Raw genomic sequence first — 20,726 nt, 5'->3', positions numbered from 1 at the left:
ATAGTTATGATAAAAAATTAATACGGTGGAAAATTTTTTGAAAATTAAAGTCTATTTTCATTACAGATATGTGGTTAAATGCTTTGGGAAATATCATTATTGATTTTATCCATTTTCATTTTCATTCTTAATTTTGATTCAAAATAAGTGAAAATCAAATATCAATATTGTTTTATAATCAACTCTTATTTATTATTTTAACACACATAAATAACTCCACCATGATAAAAAATATTTTTCATAAAATGATACAAATAATAAAAAATATTTTTGACAGTTCATCCAAACAGTAGAAAACATTAAATTATCCTATAAAACATTTTATACAAAAAAAAAATTTCTTCAGCAAGTCATTTTCTAATTACCAAAGGGAATATATAAATCAAAATTGCAACACCATGGGTAACAGAGAATCATCAAAACCATCCAAACCCAAATTAAATAATATCTCAAATTCCCAAAATAAGAAATCTAAAAAAAAATTCAAACCCATATAATTATCAAAATAAATGGCAAGAGAATTTAATCAAAATCGTCTAACTCTTGAAAAAATGAAGAAAATAAGATAAGTGAAACTATCTATCCATGTGATGGACACTTTTTGGAGATGGAGAAAAGAAAAGGAGCAAAAGCATGTGAGATAGAGAAACTTTTAACTACCTTTCTTTTTTTTGGTTATTTCTTTCATACAAATTTTTTTTAAAAAAAAGACTTTGCCTTGATATAGTAATTAGGAAATAAATTTATGAGTACAAAACTTTGGGAAAACTTTATTTTCTTTTTCTCGAGTAAATTTTAGCGACGATCATTGAATTTATATCTTTTTTTTCGTTTCTCTTTCCGAATCTAGTCACTAAATTTTTTAAAGTGTGTAATAAATGATTTCATCAAAATAAATAATAAAATAATAATATAATAACCACTTAAGTAATCATATCGTTTAAAAAATAATTTATATTAACCTTTTTTAATCCATTTTTTTCTCACCATTTTTGTTTCTTTGAAAAAATCTATGAAAATAATAATAAAAATGAAATTGAGAATGATTAAAAAAAGTTTTCATAGATTTTTAAATAATGTGATTATTTGAATGATTACTATATCGTTATTTCATTATTAATTTCAATCAAATCAATTAGAATAATCGTATCGAGTATAATTTTAAAAAAATAATGATAAAATTGAGACTAATTGAAATTTGGTGGGTAAGATGAGGAAATAATATAAATTTAATGATCGCCTATGAAATTTAATCTCTCTCTCTCACTCACATGCCCAAAGAAAAAATGCTATGCCGACCTTTCGTAAATGTTATTTTCCCTCATTCAATCACATGTTTCATGCATAAAACGTGGTCAACCGGCCAAAAAGGCAAAAACTTGTCCACCATCTGCAAACTGTAACAAGCAAGTCAGCAACCAAAGTAGAATAATAATAATAATAATAATTTATTCTTTATCTTCAAAATTTTCTCCATAATTAATCAAAGTAGGGGCAAATTTTAGGTTGCTATAAAGTATAAATTAATAATTTAATACATAGCCCACATTTTTATACCAAAAAATAATTTCTACACGCAAACATAAAGCATACTACTCCAAATGAAAATAAATATAATTCAACAATTGACCATGTTGGAAGTGTAAAAATAGTTTTTCGGGTAACATGTACTGATTTCTCAACTTTTGATTATAATTATATGCAGGTACATTAATTTTTAAAATAAATATTTAGATAATGTTAATGCCTAAACGTAAAATGTTTAAAATGTTTTTTTTTTTCACTCTTTTATTTCTTTAAGGTCAGTCGGTGATGCTCTTTTACACTAGTTAGTCACCTCGCGAATGGATTTGGTCATGGAATATCAAATTCGATCGGATCTCCTTAAGGGAGTGCGAGATCTAACCTTACACTATAGATCTCAAGTTTCCCTGGAGAGCACCATCATAATCATGCTACTAAAGGGAGCACTAGATCAATGTTCCTTAGGGGAGCTTACAGTGCTCCCTAAGGGAGCATAGATTAGAGCACTAGATCTAATGCTCCCTTGATGCGCTTTCTAGAGAAGGTCGCAGGGTGATCAGTCGAGAGTTTTAAAAAAAATAAAAAAAAATATATAGTAATAATTTTTAAAATTAATGAAAGATAAAATTATTTTCAAAATATTATTACATCATCGAATTAATGAAAATATTGACGGTTGAGTAATGGCAAAACTTATGTGTCCAACGAAAATATTCTTCTAGAGTGAAATATTCATTTTGAAAACTAATAAACTTACGTTTAATTATGGTTAAAAATTGAGATGTTAGTGTATTTTACTCTAATTTTTATTTATTTTTAAAAAATGACATAATATATTAAAAATTTCTTAAATTGTTTAAGAAAATTTAAATAAAATTTTAGTTTTTATTTCATTCAATCAAAGTTTTTTTATTTTCAATTAAATAGATTTTTTAATTAATAATTGTTTAACTGTTATTAATTAAAATATTATTTCTTATTTTATATTCAAGTGACATTAATATTATATTAAGATGAAGGATGAAAATATTATTTAATCATGTTATGATACCGTCACTACCTACCATAACAAATTAACTCATGTTGTATAAAATGGCATGAATTGTAATTACAGTTAATGACACTAAAAATTATAAAAATATATTTAACTAATTGATCTCGTTGTTTTATATTCTTTTAGTAAAAATATAATTCTCAAATACTATAAAAAATAAGGTAAAATACCCCAATTATCCTAAATTTTAATCAAAATTTTAAGCAAATTTATTAATTTTCAAAATAAATATTTCACCTCAAAAATGTCAATACTATTAGCAAATATTAGAAAAAACTAAAAAATTCTTTTTTTATTAATTTAAAAAATTATTATTATATTTTAAAAAAATAAAAATAAAAAAGAAAAGAGCACCAATCGGTACTCCCCAAATCGGTGCTCCAAACGGAGAGGAGCATCGATGCTCCCAAAGGGAGCTCCGACGCACCCCATGGAAGTTTTTTTTTAATTAATAAAAATATAAAAAAATAAAATTATATAATAATAATTTTAAAAATTAATTGAAGATAAAATTATTTTTTATTTTTATCACGTTAGTAAATTGATAAAAATACTAACAATTGATTATCAGTTGGACTAACACGTTTAATAAAAATTATTCTGTAAAATAAAACGTTCATTTTCAAAATTAATAAAATTTTACATAATTTTGATCAAAATTTAAAATAAAATCTTTTATCTTAAAAAAATATAAATAAATAATAAAATAATAATATTTACTTAACGGTCTACTAGCTTACGTAGCCAACTGCCAATTTTTAACTGTGGTGAAAACCGGGCACCAACCTTCTGGCCTCATGTAAATGTACGTAGACTCGACACGCGTCAGTTTATAATGGATAAATAGATATCTGATCATTTTCTTTAACAAATCATCATCTTCACGGCGTTAAATTTTCTTGAGATCGGCTGCAGTGGAACCTCCTCTCTTCCACCGCGTTTTTCCCTCTCTAGTCTCTCAGCGTCAGAGCCACAAACTCCCTGCACTTTCCAATAAATAAATAATAATAAATCCCTCCAAAAAAAAAAAACCAAAAAAGGGCGAAGAAGAATAACCAGAAGGATGGCTTTAACGACGTCGCTAACGGCGGCGGTTCCGTTGACGGCGTTTCGTGATAATAGAGGAGTAGTAAAGACGACTACGTATAGGATGAAACAGAGGCAACGAGGGAAGCAGCAAGAACAACAACGACAAGTGCAGGCGGTTTTTGGTAATTTTAGTCATTTCGGCGATGCTGTGCGGAGAGACGTGGAGTTTTTGAAAAAAGGAGTTAAAAGAGGAGCGGAATGGGCGAGCGAAACTTTTCGGGTTCCTCAGGTGAAGAAAGCTTTGGACGACGTCGTTTGGCTTCGGAATCTCGAGGATCCTCACTTCTCTCCGCCTGCGCAACCGCCGCCGTGGCCTCAACCATATTATCCAGGTTGAAATTTGAATTTCTTTTGTTTTGGTGAATTAGTAATAAATTAAATTGTTGAAAAATGTTAGCTAAAAACTTCCGTGGTATATGGATTCAGAGAAGTGGAGAAAAAGAGAATGAAAAATGAAGAAGGAAGAGAAGACAAGAAAAAGTTCTTTTTTATTTTTATTTGTATTTGGTTTCTATTTTTAGTGAAATTAGTAAACAATAAATGGTTGAAAGCGTTATTTACACTTCAGTGGTGTTTGGATTGAGAGAAATGGAGAGAAAGAGAAGGAAAATGAAGTGAAAATTTAGTTATATGTTCTCTTGTTTGGTTTAGAAAATCACAAGAGGAGCGAATGAAAAGAATATAAAATTTTCTTTTCTTTTAATTTTTTATTTTATTTTGGGTCAATTAGAAAGCATAGGGAGATAAAAATTAATTAGTTAATTTTAAGTTTTAATTTGTTTTATTTTAGTTACTGATGGTGGAATATTGATGTTTTTATAGAACTCTCCGGTTTGGATTTGATGATGGCTGATCTAAAGGCATTGGAAGCTTATGTTAGTTATTACTACTACCAGTCAAAAAAATGGTCAAAGCCACTTCCAGAAGCTTACAATGCAGAAGAAGTAGTTGATTATTTCAGTCGCCGGCCTCATGTAGTGGCCTTTCGACTTCTTGAGGTAGTTAAAGTGATCGATCAACCATGTTTGAACTTCTGTTTGGTTTTTACATTTTCTGTTTGTTCTTTTTGCCATTTGCTTTTTGCCTCTAAAAAGGTTGCTAAGAGTAAAAGCAAATGGTAAAGGAAAAATCATTATTGATTAAAAATGAACAAATGACTAAAATGGTTGTCTTTGAGGTTTTAGATGATAAAAAGAACAAATTATAAAATGTATGTTGATTTAAGAGTTACAAAATTTTTTTATTTATTTAAAAATATTAAGTGTCTGTTTTTGTATCAAAACATATGTATTACTTTTTTGCTTCCAAAAGCAACAAGTAGAGCTTTTGGATATACAGGCATATAAAATTTTTTGAATAGTTAAAAAGGACAGTACTTTTAGTGAATAATAAAGTGTATTATCAAATATGAATTTTCATTCTGCTCTTTACTTTTATTTTTTTAACTTTTGAGAATTGAAAAATAAAAAATCATGTAACAGAAACAACAACCTCATGAAGTTTAAATTGTATAATCAGTGGGTTCTTTTTAATCAATGTGCTCATGGGGCAGACAAGGCATAATCACCAAATTTATTGCTTTTGCATAGGAATGAGATAACATGACAGAATACATAACTATATAATTCCTAAATTCTGTTTCGAAATTCAATCTACTTTCTAAATATGCCTGTCTGAGATGAGCTACTTCTTCTATTAGATTTTCTGTTCACTATTCCCAGCCTCTTTGTTCTTATCTCTATAAACAATTAGTTATATGAAGCAATTCTGTTTTGCTTACGATATTGTGTTCTGGAAGGTGTTCTCGTCCTTTGCCTCTGCTGCAATTAGAATTCGAATGTCAGGGATCAAAAAGTCCTTAAGACCAGGTTCAGCAAAGGGTATTGACGAGAACTTTGCACAGTACAACTTTGGAATGGTGTTAAAAGAAACAATGTTAAGCCTTGGTCCCACATTTATCAAAGGTCAGAATTATGGTCTGGTTGAAGTGTGAGCACTTGTTTTGTTGTTTGCAACCACTGGGTAGTTGTTGTTTCTCTTTGAGTTATATGCTGGGCATTTTATTTTTCTCCTGCAGTCACAAGCTTATGAATATGCTAGTTACATGCATTTCCTTGCTGATGCAGTTGGTCAGTCCCTTTCCACAAGACCAGATATTATTGGTCCTGAAATTTCCAAGGTTAGTATAAAGAGAATTTCTTACTTTATATTTGCTGTATTTTATGTGGGAAACTTTAAGTGACTATAATGTTGGTTGATGTAGTTATTAATAACTGTTAGATAATTTATGCAGCAAGATTAGCCTTTCATTCAATGCATTTATGTATGTCTTTAATTTCAACATTTTGAACCTAATAAATTAATTGGATAATTTTCCCTTGTTTTGGGTGCTTAAATTGTTCATCATGTGATTCAAATGCTCTGTGATCCTTCTATTCATTTATTAATAGTTATGTTTTAGACTTCGGACTTGATATTTCTGTTGTTAGTTTATCCTTGAATGTGTGCTGATCCGTTTTTGGGGTACATGATTGATATGATGTTTCTCATCTTCTTCTGGATTTTCTACATTTTTTATTGTGCTTAATGGTTCAATAATCTGGTTTTGAGTTATGATGGTAGGCATTATCTGAGCTACACGATCAAATTCCTCCATTCCCCAGGCCTATGGCTATGAAAATTATTGAGGAAGATTTAGGTTCTCCTGTTGGATCATTCTTTACCTATATCTCTAAGGAGCCAGTAGCTGCAGCATCATTTGGTCAGGTGGGCCATTAAATACCATTATCATGTCATATCACTATAAGCTGCTGGGGTGGTGGGGGTGCTGGCAGGGGCCTTGTTCTCAAAAATGTTTTTGGGCCCCATTTTTAGAACTTGTGGATTAATATAACAAACTTGTTAACTATTTTTGTTTTAAATATGATATTGACTTAATTCTGTATAATTTTTTATGTAAGCATGAACATATGCGATCTTTAATTCTTACGTGATTTTTTATTTCCTTAAATTAAGATTTTTTTAATCATCCAAATAAGCACACTAATGTATTTTAATTATTTTCTCAATTGGTTTCTTTTTATGTTAATAATAGAAAAACCAATTAAAGAAAGTTAAATCATTAAATTTTTATGCAAAATTAATTGTGTATTTACCTTTTCTTTTTTTTTTTTCCTTTTAAGTTACCATAATTCTTTTAAGGTTTTAAAAGGCATAATCCTTTGCCTTTTTTCATTGGTAGTTAGACTTTGTAATTTGTTTTTCATTTTTTACATCGAGACCTTAACATTTTATTCAATCCTTTCTATATGAAATATGTATTATAACATTAGAAGTTAAAATTCTTTTATTCATAAAAAGAAATTTATACATTGTTATGCAATTATACTATAATTGTGTTAAAATTTAGTCTCTTTTATACTATTTTTACTTTTAATTTAATTACTTTTTTTTGGGTAAATCACTTTGATTATATATAAAACACAATTTTATTTCAGCCCCCTAAACAAATTTTCTGTATTGGCCCTACCAGTGTATTTGTAAATTTTTTTATTGTCTTTCAATCACCATTTTAGGTCTACCGTGGGTGTACTCTGGATGGTTTTGATGTTGCTGTGAAAGTTCAACGTCCTAATTTGCGCCATGTGGTAGTGCGAGATATTTATATTTTGCGCCTTGGGGTATGTATTGACATCTCTAGCAGTGTTCCCTATGTGGTTGAGCATTCAATTTTTTAATTATTTAAACTGAGTGATCGGTTTTCTTTTTCCAGCTGGGGTTGTTGCAAAAGATAGCAAAGAGAAAGAATGACCCTCGTCTATATGCTGATGAGCTCGGGAAAGGTTTAGTTGGGGAACTGGATTACACTTTGGAGGCTGCCAATGCTTCTGAATTTCTGGTATTCATAGCGTTATCTGTTTAAATTTGTAGCTCTTTTGGGAAATAAATAAATAAAATAGAAAAGTCCTGGAAAGGTTACATATTTAGTCACCACAATGGGAGCTTTATATATGTATATATTTGGGGGAAAGGGGATTTGAACCCTACTCTTTTTGAGAGGGAGATAATGCACTAACCACAATGGGAGCTTAGTTATTGAAGTTGGCCAAAATTGTTGCCTGTGTAATATGCCCAGCCTGCTGAGGCTTTGCCTTAAAAATTGAGGTAGGGTGAGAAGGAATTATTGTCTATGGATTTACTTTGTTGTGGCAGGTCAAGGATTTGGATTTTCATCCCTTTTCCCCACTCACCTTTTTTTTTTCTTGTTGTTCAATTCATGTCTTGGAGAGAGTGCTCTTTCTTCTACTAACTAGATGTGTTTTCTACAGGATGCTCATTCACGTTTTTCGTTTATGCAAGTTCCAAAAGTATTTAAAGAGTTAACCCGGAAGAGAATTTTGACCATGGAGTGGATGGTTGGTGAGAGTCCAACTGATTTACTCTCTGGAAGTACAAGTAACCCCATCAATCATGGCTCTAAATATTTAGAGAGGCAGAGAGTTGATGCAAAAAGGCGTCTTCTTGATTTAGTGAGTAGCGATTAGCATATATTTTCCATATCTTCATGACTTTTATCAAACTCTTTGCTTACTGCTTAGTATTTGATACCTTGTATATAGACTTCTGCTCCTGAACAATCGGTTTGTATTTGAGTATGGTATGTGCATAATCACATTAATTTTAGACCTAGGTGAGTGATTTGGCTGAGAATAACTGGGAGTGGTAGCGACATATCATATTTCCTAAATATATATATATATATTAATGTGATAAACATGGTCTGGGATTATTTATGAACTGGTCCAAAGAAGCTTGCTCTGTATACGGTGCAACTTAGAATATCATCATTAATTTGTCTACCAAGAAGTTGTAGAGATAAGAAGATCAAACAGCAAGTGCGTAACAAGAAAAAAATTTGATTGGCAGTTGCAAATGTGAGTAGGAGGTAGAGGTCAAGGGGTTGAACCATGTTTAAAATTTTGAAATCCTTTAGTCTGCAAATTGCAAAATTTGATCTGCTGTTATGAATGAAGTATCCACATTTTGGTATCAAGTCAGTCCACCTAGGGGCCATATTATGGCACTTAGATTGGGATTGCAGTTTCTTCCCCTAGTTAATGGCTCTTAAAAACTAATTTTCTATATACCTGGCATAAACAATGGTTTGTTATTGTTACCTAGCTAAAAGTTATTTTCAATTGATTGATATCTTTTGTGTTTTAACTATTATAGGTGAACAAAGGAGTGGAGGCATCACTTACTCAACTCCTTGAAACAGGCTTGTTGCATGCTGATCCACATCCTGGAAACTTGCGATACATGGCATCAGGACAGATAGGGTACACTTGTCCTTCCTTCTTTCAATTGTAGGAAGATCTTGTTTTTGCTTTGCTAATGTAAGGGTTTTTCTTTTGGTGACTTCTGCCTCAGGTTTTTGGACTTTGGTTTGCTTTGCCGAATGGAAAAGAAGCATCAATTTGCGATGCTAGCATCCATAGTACACATAGTAAATGGTGATTGGTCATCCCTTATTGAAGCTCTGACTGAAATGGATGTTGTAAGGCCCGGAACTAATACCCGGCGCATTACCATGGTATGATTTACTTGTTTAATGGCTCTATGTATAAACTACAAATTTTTATTTGAGCTTAGAGTTTCTACAGGGGACTACAGTATTCTGCTTATTGTTGTTGCTATAAAGCCAAGTTCATCTTGTTGATTGTTGTCATGCGACAACTGTTAAGATTCCTGCTAATGATACCTTTTTGTTTTTTTTGCTTGATTCCTGCCAATGATACTGATGGCTTTTTTTTTTTTTGAAAATGGTTCAGGATCTGGAAGATGCCCTGGGAGAGGTAGAATTTAAAGACGGAATTCCTGATGTCAAGTTCAGTAGGGTGAGAATCACATTTTGAACTTTAGTTTGCGTGCTTATGCTAATTACGCAACCATAAGGGATAGCTTTCTATGTCTGAATCAAATTAGTAGAATTGTGAATTCCAACTGGATTTGATTGGCAAAAGACCTTTCTCTTTTTATTCAGAAAAGTATGTGGGTTGATGGATATCTGGGGACATAGATTCGATTTAACCTCATGGATGATCAGCTAATTTCCATGTAAATTGTTACCTGCTATTGATATTATATTTTTATATTTGTTTTACATGAAGTCATGGTTAGAAGATTGTTATCATGTTTAGAATTAAAAATACGGGTTCTGATTACCCTATTGGGTTCATCATTCTAAAAGCTCAGCTGCTCAGTCTTTAAACAATTAACTAATTGATCTTTGCAAGCCGTATTTTTTCTGAACGATTCTGCCTTTGAGTTCCTTAATTTCAACTTAGATGCCAAAAATATTTTAGGCCATTGAACTCATAATCACATACCTAGTGTCCCATTCTTCATAGTTTGACATGAGATGACAAACCCCTATAATTTCATAACACAGATTCCTTTGGAAATGCTTATTATCATACTTTCTTTTTCTCTCAATGACTCCATATAGTGTTATTATACATAATTCCTCTCACTGAATCCAGCTAATTTTTTTTTTGTTTTTTCTTACTGCCTCGTATCTTTAAGTGCTGATTGTCATATTAACCTTGTTGATGGTTCTGGGTAAAATATGAACTCATAATCACATATCTAGTGTTCCATTCTTCATAGCTTGACATGAGATTACAAACCGCTATCATTTCATAACACTGAGTCCTTTGGAAATGCTTATTATCATCCTTTCTTTTTCTCTCTATGACTCCATCTAGTGTCATTATACATAATTCCTCTCACTGAATCTAGCTAAATTATTATTATTATTATTATTATTATTATTTTCTTACTGCCTTATATCTTTAAGTGGCTGATTGTCTTGTTAACCTTGTTTAAGGTTCTGGGTAAAATATGGACTGTAGCTCTCAAATATCATTTCCGCATGCCGCCATACTACACACTTGTCCTACGTTCTCTTGCTTCGTTGGAAGGTAAGTTATAGCATTCCTTATTTCTTAATTTTGATTTTTTTTTCTATTTATTTTGGTAGAAACTTTGATGTTGGTTATACTTTCCATTCATCTGGGTTTTAATCTCAAGTCTCAACACCAAATGTTGCATGAAGACCTTCAAAGGTGGTATAAAGAATTCAGAATGGAAAGTTTGAGAAAAAGCAACGTGTTAAAAAGGATTCAGAAGTATGTCATGCATAATTTTGATACTATTTTAACTTGAAATTTTACATGACAAAAAGAATATTGTTTACTACTTTATCATACTAATGGAACCTCAGGCAGAGGAACCAAGTCTAAGTGATTTGAATGATTCACATAGCTCAATAGAGTTGATTTGTGATCAGCAATGAAAAGAACTTGAGTTGAGTTCAATTGGTTCAAGTTTTTCGTGTTCTCTTGATTAATATCATTAGTGAAATGTAAGGTCAAATTATAAGAAGTCAGGAGAAACATTAAAATATCAATCTAATAGGAGTGATCGTCAACAACTTTTCTGTTGTAATGTGGAATTTTTGTGTATCATTAGTTGTAGCTTTTCTGTCAGGGAGGTGCTGTGATTGTGCATCTGCTTTCTTGTTCCATTTTCTAAAATGAAAAAGGAAAGGGACTAATCTATACAGGTTAAGTGTCAATATTTTTGACAAAAATGGAATGGGAAATACTTCTGACAATGCACGTTTCTTGCATTGCATATGTTTATTTAATTGTTTTCCATAGATGCAGCTTTGTTTTAAATTTTTGTAGGGTTCATCCTGGTTCTTTTATAGACAGCTTATTTAATGATCCCAACTGGCTGTAATCTCTAAGTATTCTCCATGATATTCTTTCAGGTTTGGCAGTAGCTGCGGATCCAGGTTTTAAGACATTTGAGGCTGCTTATCCTTACGTTGTCCGCAAACTTCTAACTGAAAATTCAGCTGCAACAAGGAAAATTTTACATTCGGTAACAATTTAAGACTATAGTTTATTTAATGAGCCATACACCTATACCAGTTTATCGTGCGTCATTAATGAAGTCTCTGTCAATAGACCTCAACAATTAGTGACAGTTTTATTCCAAAGTAGTTTTGCTGCTGCAAATGAAAATGTAATTTAGGCTTAGGGATGTTAGTTTTCAAGTTAGTAAGATGCGGATGTTACAGAAAAGGAACTTAAAGCCTTCCCAATTTGTGGCTGTTATATGTTTGAATTATACTCTGAGGTACTTCTGCTTGACCACTGTTAGCATCTCATAATTTAAATTTCCAGAAGGTTAAACACTAGTTGGTTATTTATTACCAACAGTGTGAAATGCACCATGTAGTTCTTGGGACTTTGTAGTAGTGGTCACTTCTATATATAGGGTACTGAACTATATTTTTTGTTGGTAGCTCCAGGTGACATAGGGAGATTCCTAAGTTGATTTTGTAATTTTTTTGTTGTTTTATCGATTTGAATTTTTCCAATTCAGGTGGTTTTGAACAAAAAGAAGGAATTTCGTTGGGAGAGGATGGCACTTTTCCTGAGAGTAGGTGCAACAAGGTATGTTGAACTGTTATGGTTTACCATCTTTTATTCATATCATTAATGATGCCATGACCCAATATTTTGGAAGATCCTGTCCGTGACTGGGACCTCCATCATTTTCCATTACCGTATAAGTTGTTCTCTTAAGCTTTTGAAAGTGATTATTTCATCTTATATAAGTTTTAAGCTTTTTAATTTGAAATTCACGTGTGTTTAGAGGAGTGTGCTGTACAAAAACAATTTGAAAAGAAATCAGAAGGGGGAAGGAAGAGTCTTCATTAAGAATTTAAATACTTTTACTTTGAAGTCATGCATGTTCAGAGATCTTTTCCATTGCAGATTCTTAAACCTATACGGGTAAAAGAAAAGAATGGAAGACTTGTAGATTGAGAAATCTAGGTCCATATGAATAAAGAGGACACACAATGACAGTGAAATGGACTTACCATTTATTTAATGAATATGAAAAGCATACAGTCTAGTTTCGAGAAATAGAGGAAAAGATGGTAGTTTTCTTATCCTTTAAAGGTTTATGAAAATGCATTTGGACAAGCCATGCCTGCTCTTTACTGTGTGCTCTCAGGACAGGCATTCTAATTAAACCTTTTATTTTTTTCTGATAGCTTTATTTGTAGCTTTTTTTTTTGTGCTTTCAGGACAGGCATTCAAATGAAATGGTTTTTTATTTTTCCGGATAGCTTTTAGTGTAGTGTCATTTGGTGTTTAAATTTAGGCTCTAATTCCAACATTTTCTGCAGAAAGAGTTTACAGTGGGTGGTAGCATCAAGTGGTGAAACTTCCATAGATAATTTACCAAATGGAACTAATGGAGTATTTGACGTTGCATATCTGTTGCTGAGGCTTTTGCCTTCCAAAGATGGTGTGGTGCTTAGAAGACTTATAATGACTGCAGTGAGTGCTGTTCAACTTGATTCCTTTCTTCTTTCCAGATTACCTCCTGTTCATGGGATGGTTGATGGCAACTTAGTTGCCCCTGAAATGCACATTATTTGAATTTTTTTGAATTCAGGGTGCCATCAGCTTTTAGTCAATATGTCATGCCTTATGTTAGCTGGGATTTTCCAGTACATTTTTGTTGGGGAAGTTGGGGACTGATGAATTTGGACTAGATCTCTTGCATGGCGACCTAGTCCAAGATGCAATGACTTTCACTTAGCAATATCAATCCTTTTTTCAAATGTTGTATTTTGTATTTGAAACTCAGTTTGCCTTCTGATGAGCAGGATGGAGCTTCATTAGTCCGAGCTGTGGTTTCTAAAGAAGCAAAGGTTTTCCGTTTCCAACTTTGCAGAATCATTGCCGATATCCTATGCCAATGGATGTTTGAATCTCTTGGGCAAATTGTGCCAGCTAGCCAGTATAGTTACCACTTAAGGCTGGCCGGTGGGCCTGAGAATAGAGAGCTAGGTCCATCTTCCAGACTATTTACACCCACCTACGACTACCAGTCCCTTTTGAAGGATAGACGACTGAAGGTGATCTTCTTCAAGATCCTAAACTCTGCAAGAAAGGAACCTGCGTTGATGCTAAGGTTTTACTGGACTTCATTTGTAATGTTCATTGCTGCGTCAGCCCTGGCTTTTCATCGGCTTTTAATCTCTTTGTCTGAAGCCCACCTGGGCACATTGCCATTTGCTCCCAAACGATTTGCAATGAGCACATGAACCTTTAGTTGAATCCTGCAGAGAGCCTATACTTTTTCCACAAAAATATTCTTCAAAGCAACAACTGGAGCTGATCTTTGGGAGAGTGAAGCTAACATGGTCATGACTATTCTTCGGAGTTGGATTATATGGCATTTCTCGAATGAGTAATCTTCCTCGGTATATCTATGGAAATAAAGCCACCTTGTATTGACATTGCCAATTTGCCAAATATGCAACATGCAGATAAATTCACTGTTTCAAGCCTTGAAAGACATACGAAGGAGAGATTTCAACACTCTGTCGCCAGCATTCTTGCGGCCATGTTTACCATATTCAGAGGTAACTGTACATTTTCAAGCTTACCAGTAACGATTTTGGCAAAAGAATTAGATTCTACATGGAATTGTTAGAATATATTTGTAGTATGTGTATATGTTTAGGATATAAAGGTCTTTACATATATTTTTATGTATTATATAAACTAATGTACCAAAACCCTAAGAATTACTAGAATATTTTTTCTACAGTGAGTAGCCAAAGAATTTAACATCATCATTCAATAGAATATATATTTTTTATATATACATATTGTTAAGTTCATTGTATAAATTCAGAGATACACTTGTAATATAATTCTATTAGTAGGCTAGTTAATTAGATTACAATACTATTAACTAATTAGAGTTAGACTGCCTGACACACAGTTTTGGAATACAAGATTTCTTATCTTGCATTGCCTCTCGTTGATGTCTCTTTGTGATGAGTTGTTACGTGTTAGGTGCATGGTTTTTACATGTCAGGTGTCTTGGCGGGTCTTGAATACATAAATATAATAATAATTATTTTATGTATTATCAAGTAATTTTAAATTGAATGTTCATCTTAAAAGATTTAATATAATATTATTAACTAATTAAAGTTAAACTCTAAATAAGATTAATTTTATATATATTGTATACTTCATTTATCTTTGCAATTATATACATAGTTTCGAATTACAAGATTTAGTTTCTTATAATATATATACACATTAAATTCAGGGGTTAACCTACATATCCCTTTGTTTTGTACATTAAAAAATTCAAGCTTATCTCATTGAAATTGGCAGGCAAGAAGCTTTCATTTCTCAACTAGGTTTTGTCCTCAGAATGAAAGAACCCGAAAAACTACACAATTGAATTTGTGTTTTCCTTAATGCATCTCCGCTATAGCATGATTCCCCTTCTGATTTGAACTTACAAGGATAGTAAAAAACATGCTTCCATAGAATCGTTGTCAAAATTTTTGGGTTTGATTTTGGTATGTGGGGCAAGTGGGGTGTGAATTGTGATTGAAAAATTAGTATCAAATATGTGTTTGTTGCATGGGACAATTGCAAAATTTGCAATCATCATTTATAAGTTGAGGGCTTATGGTTTCATTTTTTGATATTGATTGAGCATAAACATTGATCATACTTTCCAAATATGAACCAACATTAATTGTTTTTTAATTATTTTTAACTTACTAATCATTTTAAATAAGTAGTTCCGACGCTAACTTATCGGTTGTATTTTATTTTTAATAAGAAAATCTCGTGTTAAAATTTCATCTTTTTAATATTTTTTAATTATTTTAAGTTTTAAAAATGTTTGTGTTACGGATTTCATTTCAGTTTTTGAATTTATAAATAAAATTTTTTATAATCAAATAAATATATATTTTTTGATCCAAAATATAAATTTGTGACAAATGATATTAAAATTTACTTACATTAAACCTTTTTTAGAGACACAAAATTGATATAATTTCGAATTAAAGTTTCTTTCTCAACTAAGTTAAAGAATGAGAAAATATCCCATCAAAGAACATAAATAATAAATAAATGATATGAGTGTTAAAGTTGGAATTTAGAAATAAAATATTTTAATCATTATTTTTTTTTTCAGAAAAATAAAACATAAATGTATGGGAAATAAAAGATTAAATACTGTCGTACTCTACATTTTTTGCGAGTGTCAGTATAATAACATACCTCTCCAGTCTCCTCTCCGCTATTCCCAATCACGCGCTTTTCATTTCCTTACTTCCTCCGTCACTCCGATCCAAAACATTAAAAAAAGGAAAGAAAAACCCCCAAAATTTCTCACCATAAAAAAAACCCAGAAGATAAAATTTCTCATTCGTACTTACACTTCCATATTTTGTTTAGATCATTCCGCCGTTCATCGGAATAAAATCAACCGCCACAGTTCACTCTCTCCACCATGAGCTCTCCGGTAATCTTATCTTCACCAAATTTCAATCCATAAAAGAAATATATTCAAAATTCTTATTTATTTGCTTTTTTTTTTATAATTCTTTTTGAATTTAAAATTTATAGGGAGGAATATTCAGTGGGTTCACAAAGCTATGTAAGGGACTAGCAGTGATTCTAATCGGTGGCCACATTCTGGTTCAGCTTCTTCCTTCTTCTGTTGCTTACCTTGCTCTTATTCCCGCCAGGTTCGTTTTCCCATTTTTCCCTTTTTCATTTGTTTTCTTCAATTTCATGTTAATATTTTTCAATTTCAATGCTAGAAATTTTTGGTTGCCCTTTCAGTGAAAGACCCATGTTGGATTTTGGTCCAATTTTCATTCTTAATTGAACAAATTCTAAATCATAGCATTAGAATTTTCTTCTTTTTTTTTTTGACAGGTGGGGGGGGGGGGGGGATTGGGTGTTTATTTACTGATGGGTTGGTTCTAGTTTAATTAAACAGTTGATGTCTTTACATGCTCGGTTGAGTGACTTGAGATTTATTATTTGGATGTTTAGATCTGGATTCTGGAATAGTGTTAGGATTTTCTTGAACTTGGCTGGTTATCTTTTGATCATTTGATGGCTTTTTTTCTAGTTAATTGGAATCTATATTGCTGTTCAACATATTCAAAGGGAGTGACTTAGATTTTGTTTATTTGAATGCTTAGATCTGGGTTTAGGAACTTAAATTAAACTATTATGTTTAGATTTCTTGAATTTGCTTGCTTATTTTGGCGAGTTGTTTCGAGTTGAGTATAATATTTGTTGCTTATACATGTTGCTGGAGAATGACTTACGATTTCAATATTAAGATACCTAGATCTGCATTCCAGTGCTTCAAACAAGCTTTTAGAAATCATTATGTTTACCACCTTCCTGCGCATGGCTGCTTACTGTTTGGTTGGTTGAATTTTTTATGTTTTACACTGGACCAGGGGAGTGGTTTTGAGGTTTATTTAGATTTTAGATGTACATTTTGAAACTTGAAGATGGATATCAGCTTACAAACCTGTGTCTTACCTGTTATTGGTTCAGGGATTAAAGCTCTAACTGTGTTTTTGGATGAGTTGCGAAAATCAATATAATCAGATCCTGTCAAAAGAATGGGTGTTTTTTGAGATCAGTGATCTGGTTGTAATCCATTCTGTTTGATGTTAATGTATAAATATTGAAACAGGAAGCAAAATGTTACATAAATTGCCTGCTGGAACACATACTATGACTATGAGATAGTATACAAGTTGTCCGTTATGGTATGGTTTTTAGCACACATGATAAAGCGTGCACCTGTAATTTCTATATCTTTATCTGTTGCTGATATTAGATTCAGATATGTTGAAATACCTTTTTTCCTTAAGTTGCGAGAGAGAAGTGCTTTGGTTTGCAAGCGTTATTTCGGTGACTTGATTCTTTTTGGTCCCACATGAAACTTATTTGCAGGCCTGTTATGGTATGGTTTTTAGCACACATGATAAAGCGTGCACCTGTAATTTCTATATCTTTATCTGTTGCTGGCATTAGATTCAGATATGTTGGAATACCTTTTTTCCTTAAGATGCGAGAGAGAAGTGCTTTGGTTTGCAAGCATTATGTCAATGACTTGATTCTTTTTTGTCCCACATGAAACTTATTTGCAGGACAATTCCTTTTGGTTGGAATCTCATAACTGCTGGTTACATTGAGCAATCAGTACATGGGGTAGGAACATATTTTAGTTTACTCTTTCTTTTGCCTAATTTTTATTGTTTTGATCACATAGTTGTACTGATGGCTACTGATTTCTGCAGGTGGTTGTCAGCACTCTTGGTCTTCTTTTCATGGGGAAGTTGCTTGAGCCTGTATGGGGTTCTAAGGAGTTCTTGAAGTTCATCTTTGTAATTAACTTTCTAACCTCTGTTTGTGTTTTCATCACTGCTATTGCCTTGTACTACGTAACAAGGCAGGAAAATTACCTGTGAGTACTATTATCTCCTTATGTGTTTAAGAAGCATTTATTTTTGATTGCTTCTTCTCCTTATGCCCTTCCCTCTTCTGTTTGTTCTTTTTTCTACCATTCTTCTCAATCAGATATTGGAGAAGTAAAAGAGAACAAATTTATGAAATTGTAGCCCTCTTCCTCTCCACTCCCCCCCCCCCCCCCTTTTTCACTGACTGATTGGTAGGAAAATGATGTAATGATCTCAAAGTTGATGAAAATATATTGTGCTAAAGTTAACCTAATTATTTTTCCCATCATGTGTACAATTTTTATGACTCTCAACCTTGATATGCTGATTCTCTTTTGGTCTTTGTGCTAGTTACATGCCTCTTTCTGGCTTCCATGGGGTGCTGGCAGGCTTTTTGGTTGGCATGAAGCAAATTGTACCTGACCAAGAGCTGTCTTTATTGAAAATAAAAGTAAAGGTAAACATTGATATCGTGAGCACCATGTGATAAAACTTTTTTTAGTTTGGAATCCGCCCCTTCTCACTCTTTGATGATGCTTCCTGTGCTATGCAGTGGCTGCCATCACTTATGCTGTTGCTATCCATTGTCATAAGTTTCTTCACCCCAGAGTCAGCAACATATCTTCCAACTTTGATATTTGGAACATATATGGGCTGGATTTACCTCAGATACCTGCAGAGAAAACCAGAAGCCAAGCTTAGGGGTGATCCAAGTGAAGATTTTTCATTCTCTACGTTCTTTCCTGATTTTCTCAGGTATTGTTTGTTTTCCTTTTAGCTCATGAAATGACAAGTTCATTCTAAGCTCTCTCTTTCTCTCAAGTATTTCCCTCTAATGTGGTACAGACCAATCATCGATCCCATTGCATCAATATTTCACCGGATGCTTTGTGGAAAGTCTGAAGCTTCCACAGATGCTCAAGGTTATACCTTGGGAGGTGCAACATTACCTGGTTCTGACCCCATTGAGGCAACTAGGAGAAGGTAGCTTTTGCATGAGATCGCTATGGTTAAGATAGTAATGATTTTGTTTTATTGTAACAAAACAAGGGCAATTCCTTTGAGAAAAGAAAATTTTGGTTTCTGACCTCTCTGTAAACCTTGCAGAGAAAGAGGGGCTAGAGCACTAGAGGAGAGATTGGCAGCTGAGACGTTGGGTGTTGCACGGAATTCAGAAGACTCACAAAAAGAAGGCGCTGATAATGTTTGATTGCTCAGAAACTCCAGCATCATTGACAACTATGGAGGTTATGCCATCTCTGGAGAAGTATCTCTTTGTGGACTCTGGTTGGCAGTTTTGTTATATATTCTTCTGTGGATTATGATTCTCATAGTACACAAATTTCTCTTCATTTTTCCTTTAATTTTTCTTTTTTGGTTTTGTTTTCTGCACAATGAAATGGTCCATTTGTGCTCTTGCACCATATATATAGAGTAGAAATGGGAAGAAATCCTAGATTATATTGTTACCCTTACATTAAAAATAGAGGCAAAATTCATCTTAATTTTATTTTATTTTTTTTGTTCTTATTTAGGCTCTTTAGCATGCTTGCTTTGTGTAATATAGTTTTATTACCATTGTCAATGCACTTTCTCCACATTGGGGACCCTTTCTTTGTTTGTACAAGCTCTAATTTTTGCTATTGTCCTTTTCTCTCCTCACCACCAGGTTGGACAGCCTAAAGGGCCACCTTATGTACAGTTCTCTCTCTTTTGTAATCTTTACTTGACATGTTTCATTGTTATATGTGGTGATCCAACGTTGATAATTTTTATTACCTTATCAAAAATAAGATTAATAAATATATGAGCAATTTAATTTAATACCAATTAAAGTAAGACTTAAAAGATTAATAAAATACTTTACAAAAAACACATTTTCTCATGTTGTGATTCATAAATTTTGTTTTGAAAAATAAAAAATTTTAGACATAATGGTCGAATAAGTTTTTAAATTTTAAAAAAATTTAAATAAATTTTTAATTTTTTATTATATTTAATTAATTTTTAAATAAATTTTTATTATTAATAATTGATTAATTATTATTAATTAAAATATTATTTATTATTTTATATATATATATATGATATTGACATGAAGTGACGTGAAAAGTAAAAAATATTATATAATTATGTTATAATATTAAATCAATATATTATATTATTATCAATTATAATATGTTATATCATATCATTATCAATTTGAATATATTAATATATCGTGTCATATGATATAAAATGATAAATAATATTTTTATTAAAATAATAATTAATTATAAAAAATTTATTTAATTTAAAATAAAAATATAAAAATTTATTTGAATTAAAATAAAAATATAAAAGTTTGATTGAATATAATAATGTATAATGGTAAATGATATTTTAATTAAGATAATTATTAATTATAAGAATTTATTTGATTTANAATTTTTTATTTATAAAAAATTAAATTTATAAAAAAAATTTATTTAAAAAAAAAAAGGAGACGTGTCTCGCAAGCGATGTTTAAAGGTGAAAGTAGCCCAACACCAAAAAGGGCTAGAAAAAAAAAGTTAAGATTATCTACTAGCAGTTTCACGCGCACCAAACTTTACTCTTCTGCGTAATCGCCACGTCAATAGAAAGGAGACGTGGCTTCTATTGACTTTCCAG

The 20,726-nt window shown here is 31.8% G+C and overlaps 2 protein-coding genes across 5 annotated transcripts; both read left to right on the top strand.

Moving 5' to 3' along the window:
* On the top strand, positions 3,463-14,425 carry LOC18586373 (uncharacterized protein slr1919). Of its 3 annotated transcripts, XM_007009740.2 has the most exons (16): positions 3,463-3,999; positions 4,490-4,665; positions 5,466-5,631; positions 5,794-5,846; positions 6,290-6,433; positions 7,243-7,347; positions 7,440-7,565; positions 7,996-8,196; positions 8,900-9,006; positions 9,098-9,260; positions 9,499-9,564; positions 10,557-10,650; positions 11,505-11,617; positions 12,125-12,195; positions 12,939-13,092; positions 13,425-14,425. In XM_007009740.2, the coding sequence occupies exons 1-16, from the start codon at positions 3,642-3,644 to the stop codon at positions 13,863-13,865; spliced, it is 2,538 nt and encodes an 845-aa protein (XP_007009802.2). In that variant the 5' UTR covers positions 3,463-3,641; the 3' UTR covers positions 13,866-14,425. The 3 variants fall into 3 exon arrangements, with proteins under 3 accessions (XP_007009802.2, XP_017984759.1, XP_017984760.1); XM_018129270.1 differs by lacking the exons at positions 11,505-11,617; positions 12,125-12,195; positions 12,939-13,092; positions 13,425-14,425 and adding an exon at positions 10,760-10,876; XM_018129271.1 differs by lacking the exons at positions 10,557-10,650; positions 11,505-11,617; positions 12,125-12,195; positions 12,939-13,092; positions 13,425-14,425 and adding an exon at positions 9,711-9,789.
* Positions 14,095-19,717, top strand: LOC18586372 (rhomboid-like protein 19). Of its 2 annotated transcripts, XM_018129272.1 has the most exons (9): positions 14,095-14,186; positions 16,039-16,105; positions 16,210-16,331; positions 17,766-17,826; positions 17,916-18,082; positions 18,426-18,531; positions 18,628-18,830; positions 18,921-19,058; positions 19,182-19,714. In XM_018129272.1, exons 2-9 carry the CDS (start codon positions 16,094-16,096, stop codon positions 19,282-19,284), a joined length of 912 nt encoding a protein of 303 aa, XP_017984761.1. In that variant the 5' UTR covers positions 14,095-14,186; positions 16,039-16,093; the 3' UTR covers positions 19,285-19,714. The 2 variants fall into 2 exon arrangements, with proteins under 2 accessions (XP_017984761.1, XP_007009800.2); XM_007009738.2 differs by lacking the exon at positions 14,095-14,186 and having other exon boundaries at positions 15,851-16,105; positions 19,182-19,717.

The sequence above is a fragment of the Theobroma cacao genome, chromosome 10 (assembly GCF_000208745.1).
Source record: "Theobroma cacao cultivar B97-61/B2 chromosome 10, Criollo_cocoa_genome_V2, whole genome shotgun sequence".
In the NCBI taxonomy this organism is placed as follows: Eukaryota; Viridiplantae; Streptophyta; class Magnoliopsida; order Malvales; family Malvaceae; genus Theobroma; species Theobroma cacao.
Note: the sequence above shows the minus strand (reverse complement) of the source record. Positions and strands in the feature narration are given on the sequence as shown.

Coding starts and splice junctions, on each gene's coding strand:
- LOC18586373 (XM_007009740.2), top strand. CDS start 3,642: ATGGCTTTAACGACGTCGCTAACGGCGGCGGTTCCGTTGACGGCGTTT. Junction 10,651..11,504: donor TTCTCTTGCTTCGTTGGAAG/GTAAGTTATAGC, acceptor ATATTCTTTCAG/GTTTGGCAGTAGCTGCGGAT. Junction 12,196..12,938: donor CTGAGAGTAGGTGCAACAAG/GTATGTTGAACT, acceptor CATTTTCTGCAG/AAAGAGTTTACAGTGGGTGG.
- LOC18586372 (XM_007009738.2), top strand. Junction 17,827..17,915: donor TTGAGCAATCAGTACATGGG/GTAGGAACATAT, acceptor TGATTTCTGCAG/GTGGTTGTCAGCACTCTTGG. Junction 18,532..18,627: donor TATTGAAAATAAAAGTAAAG/GTAAACATTGAT, acceptor TGTGCTATGCAG/TGGCTGCCATCACTTATGCT.